Source organism: Lates calcarifer, linkage group LG21, assembly GCF_001640805.2.
Source record: "Lates calcarifer isolate ASB-BC8 linkage group LG21, TLL_Latcal_v3, whole genome shotgun sequence".
NCBI lineage: Eukaryota > Metazoa > Chordata > Actinopteri > Centropomidae > Lates > Lates calcarifer.
This window is the reverse complement of record NC_066853.1, coordinates 19,022,229-19,048,613: the sequence shown is the minus strand read 5'-3', so window position 1 is coordinate 19,048,613 and position 26,385 is coordinate 19,022,229. Positions and strand designations below refer to the sequence as shown.

Sequence of the window (26,385 nt, the reverse complement as noted above, 5' to 3'; positions counted from 1 at the left end):
GGACGCCTCGTAAACTGTTAAAGTTTTGGAAATAACAACCCAGTGTCTACTAAACCTCAACTGAGTTTCTGTAGCGATGACAGTAACATTAAGTGATTAAAGTATTAGCATAGCACAGCATTAGCACACAATAAACATTACTCTCTGTAAGTCTTTGTAGTGATTAAGATAACTAAAATACAAACAAACAGGGTCTTCATTTGATATCTTTTTGAGATTCAAGCGTGATTTTTAGACTTCAGGTCAGGGCTTTTATATGGTGCAAGATGATTGGATTTTAATTTTTTTTCAGTTATAACTGCAGTGGTTCTTTGAGTGACCAGATGTTTGATATTGCTGTATTTTAACATTTTCATATGGATATTTATTTGTGCTGAAGTAACTGAGGGCTTCAAGATTTTTTTTTTTTTCTTGAATTTTATTATACATTCGGTTATCTGTCTTGATATTACTTGATTCTGGGGAAAAAAATGGATGGACTTGGATATCATCAGATGTTTACGTTATTATTGCGTTAGAGTGTTATTTACACGAGGTAATGTATTTGTGATGTATTCATCATGCCATAAATTTGGGTCAAATTTGAATGTTGAGTCCAAAGTACAAAAATACAGTGTACACCTTTTGGACCATGTTGTCCCTGCCTTTTTGGGTGTACACCATCAGGTTGGTTTCAGTTTGGCAGTTATGTATATTTAATATTTGCATAAAAATAATATATTTCCAACACCACTTGAACGCAGCATTGGTCTCTGCTCTTAACTCTCGGTGTTAAACATTTTCTTAAGTGAGCGTGTGGGGAAAGAGGTAGATAAACGAAATTAGACAGCTTGTCCTGGACATGTTGTAATCTGGAGATGTCTTTCATTCGTCTCTCTATCTTGTAAAAGTTCATCTGATACATATGCCAATCAACAATGAGAGCCACTTGATCTCTGTGTAGAGCAAAAGCCCTGTAAAGCCATTAACATGTTGCAGGATATGTGTTATTCAGAATTTGGGAAACTCAAAGTAACGTAATAACTCAATGGAACAACGGAGTTTTAATGTTTGAGTTAATGGCTTTCTAGTTGGTTGAAGGAGTGAGAAGCCTAAAAGGTGAACAAGGGTATTATACTTGTATGATATCATTACCTTCAGCATTATCGGTCCTTGGTGGTCCTTTCCTTTTCAGCAAAGAATAACAACTTACTTCAGAAGAAATTATAGACTGTATATGGCAGAAATGAATAACCCTGTAGAGGAACGTTGTATCGTTCAGTAATCTGCTCGCCGGCCGGACGTTGATTTCAGACGGACCAAAACATCTCTCAGAAAAGTTGACGTGGAGGTTCCCGTCTACAATGGCTGATATTAAAGTAGAAATTGCCGCTGATAACTCAGCTGTAGTCCAGAATACAAATGCGTCTTCTCAACCCAATAACCCGCTGTCAAGGAAGCTCAACAAAATACTGGAGACGAGGCTTGATAATGACAAGGTAAATTGGAGGAGGTTAGCTTCTTGTGAGCTAGCAAACTGTAGCTAAATCTGCAAGCTAGCAGCGTTTCAGCTGCAGAAAAAAAGAGTATGACAACGCTAACACAATTTTTATGTATTTAACAGTTAGCAGGTTGATGCAAGCGTTCAGTGTGTACTGTGTAGACTCGGGTGTCGACTCTCATTTGTAATCTTTATCAGAAACAGTCTACCCTGCTAAGTGTTTTAGCTCAAGCTGATTTAATGAAACGCATTCTGCAAGTGAGAAGAGCAGGCTTCTAAGACACTAACATTATAATGTCCTTTTCCTGCTTTTAGGAGATGCTCGAGGCTCTTAAGGCTCTGTCTGTGTTCTTCACTGAAAACAGTTTGCGCACCAGGAGGAATCTTCGCGGTGACATAGAGAGACGAAGCTTGACTATTAACGAGGAGTTCGCACGAATATTTAAAGAAGTAAAAGAGGTAAGTTTTTCAGAAAAATGCAAACAGTTTTTTAAAAAAAAAACACCCATATTTTCTGACTCAGTACTGAAATGAATAACGTACTGAGGCAGAACAGACTGCTGCAAAACGTGTCAGTGATTTTGGGTGGGGAAACATTTTTATAGCCTCTTAAGCAGGTGCACCTTTCAGTTCCTAACTGTATTGTCCAAAACAGCATCAGCTGATGAAGGAGTTTTGTTACTTTAAAGTTCGTGGTGTCCTAGTAAAAAAAAGTTTACTGCTCCCAGAGGCAGCTTTGTGTGCTAAAATGGCATATTTAATTGCAGGGAGTGAGAACTGTATTTTAAAAATTCTTTGATCCTCATCATAGGTTTTTAGGGTACTGTGCGAAGGATTTCTGTAAAATCAAATAGCAGTAGCCATCCCAGAGCAAAATACTGCAGTGGAAAACTGTAGAATAAAAGCAGGCTACTTCTCAGTTTTGTTTGCAGTATTTATGTACCTCAACACAAGCAAGTGCAAAATACTCTACAACATACAGATATGTATCTCTAGATCTGCCTCAGTGCTGCTTTAACTGTGATTTCACATTCTCCACAGGAGCTTGAAAGTGTTCATGAGGATGTCCAGGCCATGAGCACATGTTGTGAAGAAATGACCAACAGATTAAAGGTATGGTGATCACCTCCACATGTTGTTTGAAAATTCTCCTGTATCTCTAGAATAATGTAATAAAGCTAAACTGAGCATTTAGAACAACAGTAGAGGGTAATTTCATGTATGTTTGGCAATAGTATGGTGTCACTTAAATGTCATATGAGAATATAATGTCTGCAAACCATTGTTTTTAAAAAAAAATTGTTGTTGTTTGTGTTTTTACAGGCTGCAAAGGAGCAAACGCAAGACCTTATAGTAAAAACCAACAAACTGCAGGGAGAAAAGTGAGTTAAATCCAAAGGTTGAAAAGTGTGTGTGTGTGTGTGTGTGTGTGTGTGTGTGTGCGTGCGCGTGTGCGTGTGCGTGTGCGTGCATCGGTGCGTCTGTGTGTGCATGTGCGTGCATGTTAACCTTGTAACTTGACACATACAGTACATGTATGTACTGTATGTGCCTTTGTCCTTGCATGTCTAGGAATCCTGCTAAGTGCCTGAAACTTCATTGACATTTCTAAAATCAATATATGTTACAGTTATTAGTTTCCATACTTACTGTCCAGTGTAATATAATCCAGAAGTCATTACTACCTTTGGAGAACTTAGTATATTCGTTGTGAAATTGTTCTTAAATGTATCAGAGAGGTGTTCCGTCAGGTCTACTCTAACTTAAGGTTGTAGTTTAATAGTTTTCTATTCAACTGCATTATAGTGTAAGGTTGCTCTGATGTTTTGCTTCATAAATATGGTCGACAAAGAGCCCAACACATTCATATTATGTGGCCTGAAATTGCACTGTAGAATTTAGTGAGCTCTCAAAAAAACCTCAACAAAAACTAAACCTTTTATGTATGGTAGTGATTATTGTTGGTCCATTACATCAGACAAGTATCATACTGACTATTGTTTAGTCTCGTGTTGTTGCAACCATCGGTCTGGAAGCACAGCCGTAATCTGCTGTTACAAGCACAAGTTGTTTCTAAACTTGACTGTAACTTAACTGTCACCAAAAATAAGACCATATGAACTTTTAAACTGGCATTTCAGAATGCCACTGAGATCATGGAGATAGTATGGAAACTTTTTTCAAAATTATCCACAGAAATTTCAAAAAGAAAATCTCATACTGCCATTTCTATCCTTATCTGTTCGGGAGTTACAGTTATTTTTGGAAACCTGTCACATATGTCGCTGATAGTCATCTTCATCAGTTCACAGCTAGATACCATCATTTCACTCTGGCCCTGGTGTCTCATTTCCAAGGAGAAATTACACTATTTTCTGTGCAGGCAAGTTCCCAGACAAATAGCACTTCAATCAAAACACATAGGGCAGGAACAGCATGGTCCACTTTGCAAGTGATAAGCTTGTATTACGCACGTTGTTTGGAAAGGGAGGCCTGGCTGAATATGCTAGCACTTCCTTGTTTGTCAAGCCATTAAAATGTAAATTATATACTGATAATTTAAAATATTTGCACAAATAAAGACATAAGCAAGCAAGTTACTTTTCAACTAACAAGTTGAAGATTGCATTTCTAGCCTGTGAAACACTGCTCCTCTTTAGTGTTAGAAGTTGGAGAGATTTGGTGCAGGGTAGGAGAAGCTGGTAAGCACATCTTTATTTTTGATGAGGAGGGATGAATGATTCATGTGGTTGATGAATATTTCTCTTGCAGTTGTCTATTTGCATAAGGGGGGCAGCAATCATCTTTAATGGAGCTTTATTTGTTTTATTCGTCATGTCTTATGATGTTTGGCGGTGAGATACACATCAAAGCGGATTCCTGTTTACACCTACTCTACTCCCCAATCTTATTGAGGCCAGACTATTACAACTGGAGAGCAGCCCATTAGTGTGTTCTTATGTATGAGTGTGTGCATTGAGATTTGCTGACAACACACATTAAAAGCCATCAGATATGCAGATCCAATATATACAGCTCATCGTGACATAAAATCATGAATGGAGTCAGACAGTGTATCTTGGGTACTCACCCTCCCCACCACAACTCCTGGAATACTAATGGATTTTTTTTTGGTTGAAATCATGCCACTAAAATTAATCTAGGTATCATTAATCTATGAATTTGTCTGATTGAGTGTTGACATGGATGTGAAAATGAAACACCCGCTCCTGTTCACTGATAGCTGGGGGTTGGGGTGGGGCTCATTAGCATTTGTGGCGGCTGTGACCTCAGTGCTCAGTGACCTTGTGAGTTGACACGGAGGCGGGGGCACAGGCAAAGATAATGTAGATTTCTGGCAAAAGACACTGCTGACAGCTGTGATGTACCGCAGCAATTCCATGCTCTGCTGGCACAGTTTCAGGACCTCCTTGACAAAAAGGTGACATAGGAGGAGAGGCAGTGAGATTGAAGAGATTTGAAGCTGAGAGCAGCGAAAGACACCAGTGGGGATAAATCCACTGGTGAACATGTGCAGGCAATGAATTAATAACAGTCGTATCGCTTTGTGCAGGAGTTCTTGTTGAAGGTAAGTGGTCAGAGGTTTTACACGAATGCCCTTCTGAGTGGCCCCCCTGCCTTGTCTTTTTCTTTGCATAGTGGTCCCATTGGGACCTGCTGTCCGTCTGTGTGACATTTTCATTCGCGGAACCACAATGACCCCACAGCCAGATGGGATTGTGTCTGCACACTGGGCTTTGACCTTGTCTTTAGCAATTTTGTCTCAGAAGAGCTGCCAGGGGAAGTGTGCACTCAAGCTGTCCTCCTTCAGCCACCTACCAGTCAGCCTGCTGCACCACACCATTCCAGTCATCTCGGTCAGATCTATTTCAGGTCACACAATCCTCTGCAGTCCCAAGCCACTGTCTTTTTTTTTACTTTTCTCCAGTTGACACTTATTATAGCCAGGCAAAGATTTGCAGCATAATCTACCATGTTGTTCTTATAGGGCAGCTCTTCTGAGAGAGTAGAGCCATTTTCAAAGCTCTGCAGATCCTCCTGATGTGTATTTACCCGGCAGAGTAGACCTGTCCTGAACTGTTTGCTATGTTATCTGCCGGTGGCACTGTGTCATTTGTCAGCTTTAATGAAACGGAAAGGAGCAGCGGATTGCTTACAGTGTGCAGAAGCAAAGGTGGAAGGGGCGAGCCAATGAGAGTAGACGCCTTGTATTTGTCTGCCGGCTTTCAGACGTGCTGCTCTTTTGTTTTGGGCTGACACTGTTCAAACACGCTGTCAGCAAGAGCACTAAATAGGTGTTGTGTGTTGTTCCATAATGAAACGTAACACTACTCACCTGTCCTGCACTATGTGATCTTTGTATTAGCGTGACATGCTATCATGCTAAACAAGTTGAGACATCTCACAAACGGATGTCTCTGTGGACTTTGACCTGGTGAGCAGCTGGATTTGAAGGAGTAGTACTGTTTAGTTTCAGATATTACTGAGCAGTCCAGGCAGCTATGTACTGTAGACCCTACTTGGCTGCTTGCCAAAGTGCAATGTAGATAAATTTAGAAACCACAACTAAGATTTACCTGCATTGGACTTGTGGCAGCCACTCATTTCCCACAGTAGCTCCACCAGTGTATGATTAATAATCAGACATGAAGCTGTGTTTCATTTGTACTGTTTTCCCTGAAAATAAAACAAATGTTCTCAATATGACTTCTGTGTAGGTCATTAGCAAAATGAGCTCTGAAACCCTTGAGAGAACGATCAGGGACATCAGAGTGCAAATGACAACCTGTGTAAAATTACACTTGAGCCTTATTAATGCTCAGCTGGCTGTTAATGAGGGTATGGCGGTGAGTATGCTGTTGTGTTGTCTGATGAGACTGGCTGCGACTGCACTCTGTGATCACTGGCGCGTGGCTAACTAACAGCTTTGTGAATGCTAAATTTCCACGCAAGCCTTTGAAATGGCCCTTAATAGATTTTAATGGATAATCGACCCACATGGTTTACAACTTAGGTGAGGGTTGGACACTCACTCATTACAAAGAGCTGTTGATCTCTTTATTCATTCTGTATGATTATCATCCAGCTTTCAAAATAAAAGATGAAAGATGTGCTGTAAATCTTTTCATGGAAGTCAGATGTCAAAGTATATTGCTGTTTTACACTGTATAATAAATAGCGAGCTTGGTTGATGTTACTCGCTGATCAAGCTCTCAGTTTTTCTAAACTTGGTCCTGCACTGTTAGCTCGGCTCTGTGAGGTAATTAAGTAGGTACCGGAAATTTCACTGTTTCGCTTTGACGAAGCTGTTTATGAGATTGTGCTGTGTTATATTGCTTAAAAACGACTTCTGTGCTTGAATAGACAAAATCAGTGGGCTTCTTTGGGAAATCCGAGCACTTGCACAGACAGAGAGGCAAACTGTTGACACTGTAACATGTCTTCATCCCATCATGTAACATTACGTAACCTAGATCTAATTTAACCTTGGGCTTGTTTGGGGTCCTTCAAGACAGGCTTACATCACTGTGTTCATTTTCCTTTGAACCACTAGCCCAGAGTCTCTACATGCTTGACTTTACAGTGTGACGTTGCCACACTCACTCAAATATGTTGCCTCTCTCTGGTATTTGGTAATTGCAGTCTGCAGAAGAATGTGTCATGTCCTGACAGCACTGTAGACAACAATCCTGCCGCTCCATCGTTCCCTTGCTTTCCTTTGCTCTCCTTTGCTCTGCTGCTACAGCTCCAACAATTCCCCTGTCTTCTTTTTGTACAGGCGTGTACAGCCTGTCTCTTTGTTGTGATTTATATCCTGGAGGAACAGGTCTGTCACTCTTGGCCTGGACATGAAAAATTGGGGGCTTATGTGACTAAGTTCAACAAGTTCACTGCTAGAAACCTTAATAAGTAAGAGATTGGGAACAATTGCCACCTCGAAATGAAACTCAGGAGGTCATATTTTTTGACATAGGAAGTTATATAATAATATATAATGATATAATTGCTGATCAGGAGGTTTAACTTTATGATTCTGAGTTTGAAGCTCCTCTTATAAAGTCATGAACTCATCATTAGTGGATCATTATAGTCAACTTGTCTCACAAACAGAGTGACTACAGCCTAATTTGAAGCCACCAGCTCGTTGACAGGCAGTCTGTAACTTAAACGCTTCATGAATGAAATTCCAAGATATGGAATGTTAAATTTGACTGATGAGATAAGGTTAATGAAGCCTTTAAGACTATTAGGACCATTGAGTGGCCAATCAATTTTATGTCCCATCAAAATGCTATGACCCCCCCTCCGATTCACTATTGTGCATGTGTGTGTTTCTGTCTCTTTCTTCCTCTTGTGAAGATAGTAACTCAACAACCTTTAATGATTCCACAGTTTCTCTCTATAGAACAGATCCAATTAGATTTTTGTAAAAGCTTGCTGCATATATTTGCATATTAAAATCTCCTTTCTTACTGTAGTTCATCCCTCAACAAGGGTTTACAGACTTCATATTAATATTTCTCATGTTACGTATGAATACATGCATGTTCAAATGGAAAGAGTTTCTCTAATTAATGCATTGCTTAGTTTAATTAATGATCGCACTAGCATAGCCTGTTTTTTTTTTTAACAACATGTAATTGTGTTTGAATATCAGGTAGCCCAAGCGCCTCTTGTTTTAATTTGTTAGCTCTCATTAGCATGATGTGTTTTCCAATCAATTCTCACTTAGTTTTCTCTTCTCTGTTTTTAAAGTTCAGTGTGTTTCTGTACACAAATGTTCGGGTTTGGCAGTGACAACTACTTCTAATACAAAAAACCCAACTGTTTTCTGTCACATTAACTAAATAATCTGCTAAAAGATTTATTTTGACAGTGTCACAGTGAAAGCATGAACCTCAAAAGTCAGTTTTTTTTAGGTAAAGGTGAGGCTGCTCTGTCTCTATAGAATGACAAATGTGTTGTCATTATTGTCACTTCTTTGAGTTTTGATGATGATGCCAGGTTGCTGTAATTAAGTACATTTTTAAAGTATGCCTCCCAAGGCCTATTTGTGCGTGAAAGTCAAGGCCAAGCTGTCCTCTCTGTGCTGCAACAAAATCTCACTTTACAAAACGTGTAAAGGGCGAAGACGCCTCAAGGACCTGTGTGTGTGGCTCGGTGACTTGTGCGACGAAATACTAAATCACAGGATCCTGTAACAGATTTACAACCCTTTACTTTCAGCCGACTGAGCACTGGTAATAGCCGTGCGAGAGACAATGGTCAGATAATGTTGCGTTCTTCTCCACCACCAAAACAGCCTGGTGATTTACTGACTCTGCCTTGCCTTCACATCTAGGGAGAGAATACAGACGAGGTGGTTTGGATGGAAAGATGGGGACAGAGGGAGGACTTGCTGTTGTTCTGCTATCCCATGACAGAGTTCCCTGTTTGACTGGGGCGGTTGCCATGGTCACTATTGTGTTGAGACATTTATAGTGGCACTGATAGTGATCACTCTGCTGTTATTGATAGTGACAAAACCTGGCCAATATCCGCCTTTTTTTTGTTTCTCTTGTTTTCTTTTCTGACTGCTCCACATGATATCTTTACTGTGTCCCACCCTGTTGTCTCACTCTCAGTTGACTGTGAGCAAAGGTTTTTGTGTTTGTGTATGTGTGTGTGTGGGGGAGAGGGAGAGAGAGAGGAGTGCGACTGCCATCTGCTGTAGGACTTTGAACATTACAGCTTGTTGACATCCTGCATCATTTTTAAAGTTAAATGAGAGCATATAATATTGTTCTAGTTTTCCACACTGACAGTTCTTTTTTATTTGCACAGTGAGAAAACACAAGGAGATGACGAAATACAGCAATAAAACTCAATGATCAAAGGCAGAAGGAAGAATTCACACATTTTTGTGAGATAAAAGTCCACAAGGGCCTTAAGGAGCAGATAAAACAAATCATGATGACAACTGAACTGATAAAAAAAAAAAAAACTAAATGACGAAGAATGAAAAAGAAAAAAAGAATTCTTTATTTTAAAAAAATGAAAGGGCGACAATGTCAAGTGAAGGAAATTACACCATTTGTCTCGTTCTCCTCAGTCACCGCCTGGAGGTGAGAGCTCAGGTTGCTCAGGCTTTCCTTGCCAAGTTCCAGCTAACTCATGAGGAGATGGCCACGCTGCGAGGGGCTCGGGATGCACCCATTACTGAGGTAATTTCCATATAACGTATGCTAATGAACAAAATCGTGTAAAGAATCCTCCCTTCCATGCCCACAGGATGGGGGATGCAGTATCAGGTAAAGATATGCGTCTTGCTATAGCTGTCTTTATAAAGATATTATAAAAGATACAGAAGTCCATTAGCTAAAATTTTGAAGTGATTTGAGGTGATCTTTTCCTTTTCTGACCATCCTCCGCATAACTTTGTACTGAATACCAGCTATTAAACATGCTAATGATTACCTTTTTGCATGGTTATTGTTATGCACATATATAAGTTTGCATGTCAAATTTTACACACATCTGTCAGCTTTAAATCAAGATTATAGCTGTTAATATTGCCTGATCAGTGACCAATGTTGTCCTCACTCGAGAATTTTTTTTTTTTTTAATTTGGCCAAAAATGTACAATGACTTCTATAAATCTGCTTCTATAAATCTGCTTAAATGATGAAACCCTAATTTATTCATTTATGTGTTGTTCAATTTCCCAGGATTTCTTTAAAGCTCTCAGCCGAGTGAAACACATCCATGAGGACGTGAAAATCCTTTTGCGAACCAACCAGCAAACTGCAGGGTAAGGTGTATATCTGACAACATGGTGTTACTCTGTGCTCCAGTTCTTTTGACAGATTGAAACAGAGTGTGTTTTATGGTGATTTTATTATCCTTGTCAAATTCATGGCACTTATTTTGAACCAGAAAGGTGGAACAGTCAAGTAGGAATAAAACATCCAGGTCTGGTTTTTATGTCACTATCAGGGATCTGACACTATGCTGCAGGTCATGAGTATGTAATATGTGGTCTTGGTTTGTGTGCTTGTTCCAGGTTGGAGATCATGGAGCAGATGGCTGTGTTACAGGAGACATCATATGAGCAGCTCTACCGCTGGGCTCAGAGTGAGTACAGTACACAGAGTTAATACCACGAGCACAGTGAGGGATAAAACTGACTTACTATGACCCTCTTTGCACGAGGCTTCCATACTGAACTTGAGTGTTGCTCTGTCAAAGACAGACAATTAAGCCCATGTATTTTGTCAAGTTTACTTCCATTTGTCCCCAAGGGTCTCTACTGTTGAATCACTTGTTTTAATTGTGTGTGTGTGTTGTGTGGATATAACAAAATACAAAACTGTGCTCTTTCAAGTGGCCGTGGATATCCAGCAGTAGCGTGTATATAAGTAATTTGAGAACAAATGCAACTCATAACCTCTGACTGAGTTTTGTCAAAAGAGTCCTTGGAACCAAATTGTTTGTCAATGTTTTGTTACTGAAAATGAAAATGGAAATTTACAGTTTAAATCACAGAAACCTAATTTGTGTAATTATACAAAAGCAAAATACAGAGCATCTACTAAATTCTGAGTTGCACCACAGACTCTTACTTTGCTGTGGTTTAGATTTGCCAAACAACTCAATTCAACAAGTGAAAATTTGGTATTAGTAAAATGCAAGAGCTGCAAGTTATTATGTTATTTTGCCTTTTCTCTGCACATGCTAGAGGTTTATTTATTTTTATATGCATTTTCATTTGTTTATAGGGGAATACATTTTCACAAAAATATTACTGCACAGTGTTTTAGGAAGGCTTGTAGTCGTATTTCCACTGTCCAACAAGAGTGGAGGGAGTTGAGCCATTTTCTCCACAGTCTGGAAGATTGGACACAGCCTGCTCATTGTTTGTATTGTCTGAGGCATAAGCAAACTGACTGACTATTTAGTAAAAAGCTCATGGGAAAATATGATTGAAAATGTTTTTGGTACTTTGATTTACTTCTTGCCAACAGGGTTGCCATGGTCAAAAACATTTAGCAACAATGAATAGAGCATAACACAAGCATACTTATTACAAAGACAGCAACTATTTGACTAGTGGGATATTTTTTGTCTTGTTTTCTTTCTTCCTTCATAGATGAGTGCAGAGGACTGACCCAGGAGACATGTGATATCAGCCCTGTGCTAACCCAAGCCATGGAGGCCTTACAGGACCGACCTGTCCTTTACAAGTAACATATAAACACACACTCACAAACACACAAATTGAATACTGTATGGTCTATCCCCTCATTTATCTTCCCCCAATGCCAGTCAGTGTTTACATGTTCTCTAAGAGCACTAACAGCAAGTAGAAGTCAACTTGTATAGTGATAGGTGTTATAAAATGTCCAAAATCAAAGAATAAATGGGGGTGAGATTTGTTCAAAGTAAATATTAAAAGCAGAGAGACAGGCCCTAGAAACATAAAAAATAAATGAAATGGCCACAGGCACAGTTATAAAACCTTTTATTTCACACCGCTGCTGTCTTCAGTAGACAAGTGAATTGTGAGAGCTTATGTCTGAGGAGATCCTTGTCTCAAACAAAGAGAAATAAAGTGGTTCTTGATTAGAAAACAACAGGAAACATCACCACCATCCAGCCAGCAGTAAAAATTACAGATCTATAAAAAAAACAACAGTTAAAATACACAAACATTGTAACAAACTGCAACCACACATTTCTGGAAAATACTGTACAAGAAGTACAGTGAATTTTAAGCGTATATTTAGCATGAATTAATAAAAATACATTCCTGCGGAGGTTTATAAAACACTCTGAAATTAATCATTATGACCACATTAAATCATTACTTGATATATTTGAGACATTGTATGAGATTATTTTTTTTATTGTAAACAAACATTTTTTTATTGATGTTCATTGTTTTCCCAAAAATTTACTGTGTTTATCCTTAAGGTCTAACAAACATGTTGTATGCCCTTCCTAACTCTTAACAGAAAATGTATTTATTTACTTATTAATTTATTTGCATATTGTTTGTATAATTCTTTCAAGCTTGCATTGTTTGCAGCTTGGAGGTGTGTGGTCTCCTTGTTCTCCTCTTTCTTAATGCCACCCCCAAGCTTGTGACTTGCCAGTGGAACACAAGCTACAAACAATAACAACAATAACAGAAAATTAACTTGATGCAGAGGATGTTGTGACCAACTGTGTCCTTGATTTACCTTGTCCATTTTGTTTTGAATCTTCACTGAAATCTGGGCATTTCAAGGTGTTTTTTCTAGGTGATTAAAAGGGTTTAGTCATTCTGAGACTCATGACCTATGGCTGTCTTATGTACCACTGGGGCTTGAAAATCTTCAAGTGCGCTGAAATGCCTGAAGTACATATGAAAACACATACTAGTTAATTACTCGCAAGGCAAGCACTGACTGAAACCAAAAATACTAATTAATAAAAAGAAGGGAAAAAATGTTTTTAAAAGCATAGAAAGCAGGTAACCATGTAAATGACAGGAAGGCAGTTTGTGCTCATGTAGAACAAAAGAATTGCAAAGGGCTCCCAGATTTCCTGAAGCTTGCTGTGAGTTTTACTTTGTCCCTAAAACAAAACAACACAATGGAACATTTCACACGCTACCCCAAGATATGTTTTCATGGCAAACCCTCCTTCTGTCCGTCTGTGTTCTCGGAAATGCACCTGTCTCTGTGCCCAGAAAGAGCCCAAGGTCATGTGCTGGCTGGGGATGTTTAGGCTGATTGGGTGGAATCTTAATTCAGCACTAACTTCTGTTTAGTCTGTCACACTGCCAAGTAATCAAAACAACCTCAAACTCTTTCCTTTTGGAAAAGCTGCATTCATTGTTGATGTGTGTCAGCGACTGACCTCCGACACGCACATTCTGCATGAAAACACTGTGACCACCATCTTTTGTCATGGGTTTTGGGTGTTGAGTGATGTTGTGCTTTCTCCTCTGTCTGGTCAGGTACACTCTGGATGAGTTTGGGACTGCACGCAGGTGTGCCGTGGTACGAGGCTTCATCGACGCCCTCACCCGCGGCGGGCCAGGAGGAACTCCCCGGCCCATAGAGATGCATTCACATGATCCTATGAGGTAATCAGTCCTGTTGTAATGTGACACTTCCTTTTTCAGATCCCTTTAAGAGCCAAAAAAAATAAATAAATAAATAACAAAAGGGAAGAAACTTCATTTCTGATGGAAATGTAGCTATTTTTCCATATACTGAGAACTGGAGAAACTCATAGGTGCTTCTCTCATATCTCTGCATGAAGTTTGAAGCTCTGCTGAATAATGAGTTCAGTATAGCTTAATTGAGTGTAGATAAAACTTTCAACCTGTTTCCTCTTTACATGTGCCCACAACCAGAGCTTCCAGACTGTTTTATAACCATTGGGATTTTTTATTTCTGTTGTCTAGATATTACAGGAAATCCAATTATCATGATCCCCAATGTTGTTAGATGTCTATATTGTCAAAGAGTGTCTGAGTGTTTTTTGTGTTTCCTGTTATACCACATGCTCTTTCCTCTTCCTCTTGTGCCCAGGAGCCAAATGGGAGATTTTCTCAGAATACCAGCCATGTGTGGAACACAAAATCACCTCCACTTTATAGGAGGCATCAGCAGTTCTGAGAACATCAAGTTCTTTCTCACCTCCCTATGTCCTCACACTCACTCACAGGCTCACAAACACATATACACACAGGCTTGCACATAATAATTCAAGTTTAACCTTGCTGTTTTCCACCGTTATGTAACACCAAAAGCCGCGTGTGTGTTTGTGTGTGAGGGGAGTGAAACATGATGACCCATGCCTTGATGTAGCTGTGGTCATGGCGTGGTAAGATTAGCCCTCGGGTTGGCCCCCTCAGTGAAGTAGTGTTTAAAACAGACTGTTTTGTCGCTCTTTCAGGTATGTTGGGGACATGCTGGCGTGGCTGCACCAAGCTACTGCCTCAGAGAAAGAGCATCTAGAAGCTCTGTTGAAACAAGTCACCCTGCAAGGTATGATCCTTCCTTAATACTAATACATGGCTCCATCATTTCCACTTCATGGTGTGACTGCACATACAGCTTTTTGAATTTGATTTGATGTATTTTACAAGTGAACCCAGGCTTGTAAACAAATATCACATTGACTCACAAGTCTTTGTTTACTGGGTAGTTTGGGTAACCAGTCATTCAGTGAGGTTAGAGATGTTGGCAGCAGTTCAAGAGTGTGAACACATCTAATTCGAGCACATTTAGTTCAGCCTGATGGACTAATCCTGTGCTTGTTCCCCTAATTTAACCTCTTTGGTTCTCATACCAGTTGACATTGAAGACAGAAGTAAGCATGTGACTGCACAGGCAGATTTACCCCAGTTCTCCCCAATGCTGCATTTATTAATACTGTGCTTATATACATGATATTCTCAAAACAGCTGACATAATCCCAAATAGCTCTGACTGTGTGTGTGTGTTCTTCTTACTTCAGGTGTGGAGGAGAACATGCAGGAGGTGGTTGGACACATCACAGAAGGAGTCTGCAGGCCACTGAAAGTGAGCAAAGAAATTAGTTCAAAAAGCTATTTTAAATTAAAAATAAATAAATAAATAAAAAAACGTAATCAGCCCTGTTGAATGTATATTGTGTCATGTCGTGTTTTGTTCCCTAGGTTCGGATAGAACAGGTCATTGTCGCTGAGCCAGGTGCTGTCCTACTTTACAAACTGTCCAACCTGCTTAAGTTTTACCACCACACCATCAGGTATTTAGCTCACTTGCAATTTTGCAGCAGAAGTATAATTCACAATGGGTTATATGACATCATTCATTCATTCATTGCTCAACAAAAATTATCTGGCAATAGTTTGTTAATCGATTAATCATTTTAAGTAATTTATAAAGCAAAACGTACTGTGGCTCTGTTTTGGAAAACATTGAAATTACTTTTATTCTCTGTTTTATATTATTGTAAATTGAATGGCTTCTTGTTTTCCACTATTGGTTTGACAAAATAAACAATTTGAAGAAGCCACTTTGGGCTCCTGGAGCTTGTAATGGACAGACTTGTGCTGTATTTTGATTTTTTTTTTTTTTTTTTAATCTGAATAATCACCGAATGCAGCCTTGTTGACTTGTTTGATCTTTGTCCAGCTCTATTATTGGGACCGGTGTAGCCTCCTTGCTCATCACCATAGAGGAAATGCACGTTCTCAGCAAAAAGATGTTTTTCAACAGCCTGAGCCTTCATGCAAGCAGACTCATGGACAAGGTACAATCTGAGGATTTTTAGGAGGATTTTTATTTGAATATTCTCTGCTGTCCTCCTGATGTCATTTACCACATAAACAAAAGAAGATCACATGAAAGTTACTGTGTGCAAACAATACTATCACCTAAGGAAGGAGATAGAAGACGAGTCAGCCTTGATTTTAAAATAGAGTAGGTTTGCAATGTTCTTTCATAAAAAGGCTTAAATGACAGTGCAGAAGTTCAGTATTGTACCCTGTGGACACACACTGTGTATTTCGACTCTGCGTTTAAACCCTCAAAGACAACAAGGCTATTTCTGAGGCACTTACACTTGTAAACAGTTTCGGCCTGCTGGCCACAGCATTGAAATGGCGCTAGCTGCCAAAAAACACCAGACTTGTTACTGTTTAGTTAAATTGGCATCCAAATATACCTCAGCACGAGCAGGAGCTCTTCCACATTACATGCTTGCTGTTTACTGATCAATAGCAGTTACAAGAATTATCCCTGTAGCTTGGTGTTAATCAAATTTGAAGCCCTCAGGGTTTTGGTGTCAATTCCAGCTAATGCCAGGAACACAGCCTTCTCATAATTTGCTCTATTAGGTGGACAAAGGTGGCCGGGCTCAGTTCTGTGTTGTATATCCAGAGGCCAACAAAATCAAACCCCTCTTCATTAAAAAGCTCTACTGACTCTGAACAAGCGGAGGCTCAGAGTAGCAGCAGGGAGCAGTTGTATATTCAGTCCATCATGCTGCTCATTAGGGATGTGTAAAGCTTTGATAATGTTGTGAGGACCACTTTTCTTTGTGAAGGCCACACACAACTAATCTCTGCAAGAATAACTTTGCTCTTTTTCTCTCTCTGCTGTGCTTTGCCTTGTCTTCTTACTGCCTTGACTGCCTGGACAGGTGGAGCTGCCACCTGCAGATCTTGGACCTACAGCCTCCCTCACTCAGACGCTGTCCCTCCTCAGGGAGGTGCTGGCCTCCCATGACTCCTCAGTGGTTCCTCTGGATGCCCGTCAGGCTGACTTTGCTCAGGTAAACACACATTTCCAAAATAAGATCAAATTGAGAGAAATTGTGATTCTGTTTCGGTTAAATCTATAAATCAATGAGCTATAAATGTGTAAATATCTGTTGTTGTTCACAAAATCCAGTTCAATTCACTCATCTCTTAAGGCTCTGTCTCACATTGTCTCTCCCAGGTGCTGTCTTGCATCTTAGATCCTCTCCTACAGTTGTGCACTGTGTCAGCCAGTAATCTCGGCACAGCTGACATGGCTACCTACATGGTCAACTCACTGTATGTCATGAAGACAACGCTGGCTCTCTTTGAGTTCACTGACAAGAGGCTCGAGATGCTGGAGTTTCAGGTTTGCTTTAATTGTAACCTATTATCAAAAAGCTAATGGTGAATCAGACAATTGAATTAGTTTTAAGTATCTATTTACATGTAATTACAATTAGTCAAGGCCATAAATCTAATAATAACACACCACACCTCAGTGGCAATGGGACAAGAAAAACACTAAGGTGATCCAACACAAATGCTCAGCTGACAGTCATCACATTGTCTTTATTGTTCATTAAAAACAGTTAATTGTTCTTTTTCCTTTCATTAAAACCCATAGAGCCTAAATCTTTTATTAAAAAGATTTAATTTGCAGTCTCATAGAAGGGTGTGCGTCATGTATTGTTGTTCATGCTCAAATGCGCCATCTAGCCCTCTATTTTTAGCTTGTCTTTTGTAATTGAGAACCACAAGAGCTCCTGTGGAAGTTTCATTATCAATAGCACAGTGATTCTCCATTAACCACAAGTACCATTGGCTCATAATGCAGGCTTGGACTGGATTTTAAGCCACTCTCTCCCACATTTTCTAGATCGAGGCTCACCTTGACACTCTGATCAACGAGCAGGCATCCTACGTGCTGACCAGAGCCGGACTGAGTTATATCTACAGCTGTGTCCAGCAGCACAGTGCTGAACAGGTCTCACATGGAGCATTTAACCACATTTTCACATGCATTCACTCGTTAAGTTATAGAGCTGTGGATTTTTTTTTTTTTTTATTTTTTCACATCTCTAATGGTCCTCTTTGTACACCATAAAGGCTCTAATAGTATTGTTTACACCACCTATTCAGGCTTTACAATACCTATTGCTATGGTTACCACATGACCAATGTCTTTATTAGGACATAATAGCATTTCTGTCAGACTTTCAGATGAGAAAAGGACAGAGGGAGGCAGATCATATTATGTTCTATTAGAATATATTAGCTTGTGCAGAAGTGTCCTGTGCAGATGAGAGAGCTGATGCCCCGGAGCCTTCCTCCCTCTTTGTAACACACTTTGCCACTGGGCTAACTGAGACCCATAGTTGTGGTTTAGCATGTGAGTCTTGAAAACCCAGGTCATGTCAGGACACACCACACCCTGCTGCTGCTGCTGCTGCTGCTGCAGCTCAATCAAGAACCGTCATTCTTCTGCACACTACTTCTCTCCTAGGGTGGCCTGTCTTGGGTTTTCCTTAAATAGTCTTCTGTTTGAAAAGATTAAGTCTGGCGGTCTACACTTGACAGCATCCCAGATGTCAACGGCTGACAACAATCCCCAAGTTTATTTTAGACTTTTCAGGTTTACTTTCACTATCTGTTTAACATTTTTTTATCCCTGTAATTTTCTGTGATACATCAGATGATCAAGTCAGAAACAAGGGAAAAAAGTGATTAAAACAATACTGTTCACCAGCTAGCAGCTAGTAGATGAGTTTGTAGGCTCATATGTTTGTTAATGTGCCCATATCCCCATAAAATCACTCCAGGCACTGCAAAGTTGCTTTGACCCTTGCACTGCCTTCTGTTTGCTGCTTTTAATGTTGGCAATTTAGGCATTTAAGCTTGACTTAATGTTGTCATTCTAGATAATCAGTGTCAGCTAATTGCTTTAAAAGTACCTGCTGTCGTATTCACAAAGTCAGCCGTGTATTTAGTCTGTCTAGTTGTCATCAAGCTTTAGGGAGGGAATTTCTCTTGCTCAGAAAAATTCACATGCCCGAGTTCAGTTTTCTAAAAAACAAAAAAAAAGAAAGATTAGATTTGATTTTTTTTCACAGTAAATCCCTTCAGTGCTGTTAATTACTGCTCAATTATAAACCAAAGTTATCAAATCACAACCATTCTGAATCTTCTTACTGACTAAAATTTACTGTCTTCACTTTTCAGTGTATGAATAGTCTGAATCCCATATAATTAAATTGAGGATAGCTACAACCCATGACATCAAAGAGAGCCAACCAGTCAGCCATTTAAAAAGTAAGCCAGCACAAGAAAGGAAGTGTCATGTACTTATTGAGATAAATGTGACATTTTATTATGATACAGATCTTAAGACATATTTTCCAGCTCTAGCCTAAATGCAGTGTTTTTTTCTATTAAATCTTTCATAAACATCCTCTTAAACCAAAGAAAAAGAAATTATCCTTTAGATACACAGGAGGTGACATCACTCATTCAGACATCACTGTGCCCCTGCCTCCATCCATTTTTAGCATCTGCTGAGGACGATGTATACAAATAACACAGGAAGAAACCATTTCAGTGCTGCGTGCAGACATGAACTAATGAAGATCCATAGTCACTGACCTTTGTTCAGTTGTGAGATTCAACATTGTTGCTGTTCAAACACTGTGACCTTGAGTTGGATTCTAAGCTGATGTTCACTTTTCTGTCTCAGGGTCCTTTGTCCCTCCTCCCCAGCATGGACAGCTCTTCTGTGAAAGCAGCAATGGTGAGTTACATTATGTGTATAAATAAAGCAAATTTTCCTGGTGGGAATAATAAACTGTTACTTGATTATATGTAATATGTTGCTGTGGCTCATCACCTGCTGTTGACTCAACAAACAACAGGTCCAGTTTGATCGGTACCTGTCGTCACCAGACACTCTTGTGATGCCGCAGCTCAACTTCCTGCTCAGTGCAAGCCATCAAGTGAGTTCCTGTCCCTAATGAGAAGAGTAGCACTCTCTGTTCAGGGAGAGAATTGCATATATGCAATATTCAGGCTTCGAGTTAAATGTTTACCACATTGCATCGTGTTTCAATTGGGTAAAGAGCATATTCAGAGTGATAAAAATAGAACGGGAGCATTGACCTAATAATGTTCAACATTCATTAGTTTCCGAGATGTAATATGATCATTACTGCATTCCAAACAAAACACTCAACTAAATGCACAGTGAGTTTGGATGATAAATTGTTAAAGCCACCAACACATTGAGAGTGTGGTCAGCTCAGACTGCCTGTATTTGTCTTACTGATCAGAAAATGCACATGCTTTTAGCTCAATCCAGCTGCTACATTGGAGGGCTCTTTCTGTGAGTCACGTTTACTGGGAAGTGCAGCAGGCTTGAGGAGCACTCTGTACCTCAGGTTAATGTTCCCTATTAATGGACATGGGAGGACTGATGGGCAGGACGCCATTAATTAGCTTCTGGTCCATTTCTCACTCACACTCATTCCCTGAAATCATTCCTCCTCTTTGTCTTTTTCCTCTCTCTCCCACTATCTCTCACGTCTGCTTCTCTGCTCACCGAAACACACAAAAACACCCGCCAGCACTCCGAAAATACTCCTGGAGTGCACAAATAATGGGAATGTACTCTTAGGCTCCCTTTGTTTCAAATTTCATATTAGTGCACTTTGAGTAAGGTGGTATACACCCTGCTGTAGTTCTGTGTTCTCTGTGGGGCCAATTAAAAATATGGATCCCAAGAGCCTGAGTGGGATACAACGGAGGAGCTCCCACTGTGTCTTTGAATCCTCTCACTGGGCTCCTCTTGTCCAACCAGTACATCATCCATTCATACTCCACTGCAAATGATAGTCACATTATATCTGTCACTTAACTTAGTATGTTTAGGTTTTTATGACAGAACAGTAAAAAAACATCCTTTAAAACTACAATGATAAATAAAATCAAAAGCAAAACAAGAGTTTTAGTTTAGTGGGTTTTTTTTTTTTTTTTTTTTTAAATGCTCCAAGTGAACTTATCAGTCAGTCTCACCTAAAAGTAAACAACAAAGAAGCTGCAGCTGGAATAAAATGTGATTTAAAAAAAAAAAAAAAAATCCATTAATAGTTTGGTTTATTAAGTGTCGGAAAACAGTGGCTGTCACAGTGTCTTAGAGCACCAAGTGACATCCTCAGATGTCGTGTTTTGTACGTTCAACAAACCAAAACCCCAAATTATTCAATTTTCTACAGTGTAAAACCAAGCAAAGCAGCAAATTCTCACATTTTAGATCTTGGAACCATCAAATGTGTGGTATGATCTAAACAATTAATCCCTTTTTAAAATAGCTGCTGATTAATTTTCTTTCAATTGACTAATCTGTTAATTGACTTATCATTGCAGCTCCACAAAAAATCATCAAAAATCTGGATGAAAAACAAAAGATGTATCTTGGTTGCATAATTACAACATCTATATCTTTGGATCCAGAAGCCCATAAAATTAGATAAACACTTGACATGTTTAAGATGGTTTAAAGATGGCTTGTTGATTAGAGTGAATACAGTTCTAGTTGTCTCATTTAAAGAGTCTTTGCTAAAGTGGTGTGTGTTGCTGAGGCAGACACCTGATGCTTGTGCATTAATGCTATAATATGTATCCATAGATGGCAGTGTGCACCACATACTGCCACTCTTTGTTTTTGCTCAGCAGGGGCACACAATGGTCACTGAACAAAAAAAGTAATTAGGACAAATTCTTACTCATGGCTGATTTATTTCAGCCTTTGAACAGTGAGTAATTATAATATAGCTCTGCTTGCCTGATTTAGGCTAGAAATGGTGGAATTTAAAAAGCCTGTTCACTGCTGTAGCTTTATTTTTTAAATATATAAATCTGAAGAGTTTTATCTGTTTGTGCAGGGAGCAGATTTTCCGTCAGTCGACAGAACTGGTGTGTAGAGCCTATGGAGAGGTTTATACAGCCCTGACCAGCCCAGCTAACAGCTACAAAGATCCGGAGAACCTGGTGCCCAGATCCCCTCAGCAGGTTCAGACCTTGTTGTCCTGAGGGACACTTTTGTCCCACCTGGTTGATCTCAAAAACACCGGGTGAGCCACAGCACTGGACAGCCTGCAGGTTATTTAAAGAGCTGTGTAATTTGTACAGTATAATAACACAAATGTATATAAAAGTAGTTGTTAAGGTGGGGTTCTTTGTGGGAAATGTGGGATGTGGGTCGCTGACCTCAGAGAGACATGTCTGTATATAGAGACTTCTGTGTGCCAGGAGGAGGGAACGTTACATGTATATGATCCTTATACTTTCACTGCTGCAGGCAGTTGACTTGTTTTTCTCTCTGTAAAGCACATACATCGTCTCCTTTCTGTCTGTTTTCTCACCACGTACCCTGGATGGGCTCCATAATTGTACAAAACAGTGTCTTTTTATTGGAAATATTAAACATTATATAAAACAAAGGGGATACACTGAATTAAAGAGGCTTGTCTTATTTTTCCACACTTAAAAGTGGTCAGGAAAAATTCAGCCGCAATGCCAAGAGGAACCTCAGAAGCTTCAGCACAAACGTTATGTTTATTTTAATCTCCACTGTTTTGAGCTGCAGGGATAAAATGGAAAATCTGTCTTACCATCTCGTTTGGCTTTTCAAACAATGTCTACCAAGCTGACTAAGATGTGAAAACAAGACTATAATGAGACTGGATTTAGTCATTTACCATAAATTCTACCTTTAAATGAATTTTTGGCCATTTAAAACCCATTATGGTGTGTCAGGAGGGGGGGGATGTTTTTCTTCACTGTTACCACAGCATTAAAACTCCATAGTCATTTTTATGGATCAACACGTGAACTAAACTTTCCCACCATGCGCACCTAATACACCTTCTTGTCCTGTAATGTTTCATTTTATGACGACTTTTCCATAGTTAATTCTGGTGTTGACTTGGATACTCCTTTGAATGAAAGATATGCATAATGAGGCTTTGGTTTCCCGAAGACAGTCTTCAGCTTTCATCAACTGAAATTTACAGAATCCAAAAATTATTAGAAGTGACACTTCAAATGAACTGCCCCAAATACCAACACCCAAAAAGAGGCTTTTCAAAAGGACTGATTTGTCCATGCTCTCTCTAAATGCTCATACAGTGCAGTAGATCCCAACAGTGTTTTTCATCTCTCTCAATAATAAACTTCACAGCATTGGACAGCGTGTAATATCATATCAGTGAAAATCTGACACCACCTAGCCCATGTAATCTTCAATAAAGCTGGAAGAGTAAAGATAAAGTGAATATTGATCTGGTCTGTTTTTATGGTCTCAGGCCTGAGAGGCAGCATTTCATTTCTGCTATCTGACATCAAGGTTCATGGCAGCGGGCCTGATCTTGGCAGCACTGCCAGCACTGAGTCCCAGGATTTCCCCAGCTCACCGGATGTTACTCAGATATCATTGGCCAGGACATTGAGTACTGGGAATAAATGGAATACCACAAAGTTCAGCATCTGGACGGCACTCGTAAGTCCTTTAAATAGACCGGCTCTCTCTTCCAGTTCTGCTTGGCTCAGGTCTGATACAAGCTGGATTCTTGAGTGTTTTTACTCAGCACTCTGGCAGAAAGTGGAATGATGTTTGAAAAGCAGGATTATTGAATAACAACACAGTGTTCTTGTGTGACAATACACACAGGGCGCACCTTCGGAAACTCAGCTGTACATCAGTTGTGTGCGAATACATGTGGGCCTCCACAGTTGAGAACGTGAGGGCTTTTTCCTACTGGTGGCTGTATGTAATGAGTTAGCAGATGTGAGAGGTGATGGAGTCACCACTTAGAGGCAGGTAGTGGTGAGCAGGGTGGCAAACATTCATCCCATCATTCGCTCCATATGACAGCAGTCACCAGGCTTTTGCCCACTGAAGCATGAGACCAGCAGGAATCTGGGTTAAAGGATAATAGCAGCAATATTGAGTTTTCTCTCCCCTTGCACTCCAGTGGCTGGTGGCAAATGTGGATCCACAGCTGACAATGCGAGTCTTATCTATTGCCTCAGCAAAAACTTTGAGAGGAAAATGACTCAAACCAATGTGCTGCCACTGTGGAAATCACACATCTTACTGCACCAATGTTGCTTTTTCTCCACGTTTTTGCCTAGAAATGTCGTGTATTGCGTCCTCGCTTGGAAATGACTCATCTCTTCAAAGTAGGATTTGGTAACTAGTAGGAGTGAGCGCTTTGTGTCACAACATAGTGATGCTGTTCTAGTGTACAGCACTAAGACTATTTTTTGTCCTAACAAAGGGATAAATTCAGGGTAAATGCTGGACGAGCTAAGCTCGAGTCTGTTGCTCAGTCAGCATTTTCCTAAGAAAATAAGTACACTGTGTACACACAGATTCAAATTTCAATTGTGTTGTTACAGTGATAGAGAGATAAGCCTCACTACATGCCAGCATGAAAACTTGCCTTTCCCATAGGTGCACACCAAGTAACCTAACAAGAAACACTGAAAGATTTCATCAAGTATTTTTTTATGAGCCTGGATGGATGTGATGAAGTTTTCCTGGCTTCATTGATCTTCTTATTTATGTGTATTGTTCATGAAGTAGCACATAAACCAACATATTTGCAATGTGAACAGTAGTGAAGTATTTCTGAGCAAGTCTAAGTATATTCATTCATCTAACATACGTAACTCAGTTTTGAATGGTAATCAAGCACAAGACCAGTTTGATTGACTGTTCACTTTCAAGTTTGATATATTGGCTCCTGGAGGAAAGGCATATTTTCAGAGTTAGAAAATGTTGTGGTATGCCATGAGTTTTTCCAACTTTTCAGTTATAGATTGTCACTGTGTGGAAACAGAAGTAATATGCAGATACAAATTAAACAGTATCGTCTGCATACATCTGGGAAACTGATTGATGACATGATAAATGCTGACATAAGGTTGCTCATTCAGTTTTTTGTTATTGTTGTTGTTGTTTTGTGCAGATCCCACATCAATTACCACTGCAGTTAACTTCCATTTTAATAATTCTCCCTCTGAATAGCAAAAATATTAAACACAGGATATTTAAAATGAAGTAATACAGTTTTTTAAAAAATTATATAGAGAGAGCAAGTAGGTCAAGAAACAACAACAACAAACATCCAAATTGTTGACCTCTGTTTTGTCAGATGAAGTGACAAAACAGCAGCCTCGGGGGAATTTGGAACACTGTGCTTTGAAAACAACATCTTTATCACAACTGCTATGGTTCTTTATGAGGGACACTGTGGTTGACTCAAAATGCCTGCTTCTACTTTCCAGCTGTAATCTTCCTGCACACAGATAATGTCCTGTCTGATAGGAAGTTGTTAGGAAATCAGTGATGGAATAATGGACTTTGTGCCACTAGACTACAAAGTAAGAACATAGTAAGGTGTACAATGTTAATGTGTTATCTGGTTTGATTAGGCTCTTCATTTCACAAACTGTGCTGTACTCACAGATTATGGACAGTTGCATCATGCCCCTGCCCCCTTATTAAACACTGAACACAAACTTCCTGCAAGAGGAGATGTGTATATCCCTGGAAATCAAGTAATTGTTGTTATCGTGGTCTTAGTCAATGTTTAGAGAAAGCTTTGTTTCTGGATTTTGCCACCTCAGCCAAATTCTTGGTTTTAATTAGGCCACTCATCCCCCTCACAACTAATATCTTTTATTAGGCCCTATTAGAAAAATTAGACATTAGTTACGTAACATGCTCTCCATGTATTGTGCGCTCATTGCTTCAAGCGCAGGACATGGTCATCCATCTCATTATGCAGCTGAAATATCTCCTGCCTCATATCAGAGCTACTCATAATTATTTCTCCACATTGCTTTTGTTATTTGGAGAGGTTACCTTATGTCACACCTCCCTCTCTTTTGAGGCTATTATGTAATTTGTCTATTAGCACAGGAAGGGAGACACTGTGAAGTATTGACCTGAAACAGAAGTGCACAGTAATTAATTTTCTTTTCTGATTCTCTCCTGTTCCCGTCATCCTAATCAGCATTTCATTCTGTGCACTCAACACAGCTCGGGGCTTCAGAAACTTCAAAACCAACAAATAATAATTTTTAAAAAATCAGCATTTGCTGCCTGTGGTTTTGACACATAAGACACAGTTATTAATGCACGTCCATCTGACACTGCTATTGACAGGCATACTCCCTGGCTGACCAGATGCATGTCCAGGTGGCCTGATAAACAAAGCATATCAGAGACGCTAACAACACAGTGTTTGGATAGTTGTGGGATGAGAGGAGCGCACAGAGATGACTGGCTCTCTCCGGCCAAAGATTAGCCAATGATGGAGCTGCTTTGCCCTCACGCTGTTGGAAAAGGTTGGACCCCCCGATGGTGCCCCAGAATGCTGGTACAGTATTGCGTGTGGCTCTGATACTTCATTGTGTAAGCTTTTCCTCCCAGTAGAAACATGTTTGCTTTTGCTGGTATGAACACTTTGTACAGAGTCTCTGCCCTGACCACAAGCACGTTCAGTAATTTCCAAATTGTGTCACTAATGACTAGACTTGCCCTGTGTTGTTGTTGGATTTT

The 26,385-nt window shown here is 39.7% G+C and overlaps 1 protein-coding gene and 1 long non-coding RNA gene across 3 annotated transcripts; one reads left to right on the top strand and one right to left on the bottom strand.

Moving 5' to 3' along the window:
* Positions 1-1,269: 1,269 nt before the first annotated feature.
* cog6 (component of oligomeric golgi complex 6) lies at positions 1,270-23,084 on the top strand. Of its 2 annotated transcripts, XM_018665449.2 has the most exons (19): positions 1,270-1,478; positions 1,796-1,939; positions 2,522-2,593; positions 2,804-2,862; positions 9,594-9,705; positions 10,210-10,292; positions 10,545-10,615; positions 11,631-11,724; positions 13,485-13,613; positions 14,432-14,523; positions 14,996-15,060; positions 15,177-15,268; positions 15,658-15,775; positions 16,667-16,798; positions 16,966-17,133; positions 17,644-17,751; positions 19,498-19,551; positions 19,673-19,753; positions 21,702-23,084. In XM_018665449.2, exons 1-19 carry the CDS (start codon positions 1,344-1,346, stop codon positions 21,843-21,845), a joined length of 1,953 nt encoding a protein of 650 aa, XP_018520965.1. In that variant the 5' UTR covers positions 1,270-1,343; the 3' UTR covers positions 21,846-23,084. The 2 variants fall into 2 exon arrangements, with proteins under 2 accessions (XP_018520965.1, XP_050921350.1); XM_051065393.1 differs by having other exon boundaries at positions 19,673-23,084.
* On the bottom strand, positions 13,525-19,553 carry LOC127139030 (uncharacterized). The gene is made up of 4 exons (XR_007808853.1): positions 19,407-19,553; positions 18,719-18,830; positions 14,991-15,054; positions 13,525-13,656 (listed from the first exon to the last, which is right to left on the bottom strand). It is a non-coding gene; the product is annotated as an uncharacterized LOC127139030 (long non-coding RNA).
* Positions 23,085-26,385: the final 3,301 nt, after the last annotated feature.

Excerpts from the sequence above, each read along its gene's own strand:
- cog6 (XM_018665449.2), top strand. The coding sequence starts at position 1,344 with ATGGCTGATATTAAAGTAGAAATTGCCGCTGATAACTCAGCTGTAGTC. Across the intron at positions 2,594-2,803 it reads AAATGACCAACAGATTAAAG|GCTGCAAAGGAGCAAACGCA; the intron begins GTATGGTGATCA and ends GTGTTTTTACAG. Across the intron at positions 17,752-19,497 it reads AGCAGCACAGTGCTGAACAG|GGTCCTTTGTCCCTCCTCCC; the intron begins GTCTCACATGGA and ends TTTCTGTCTCAG.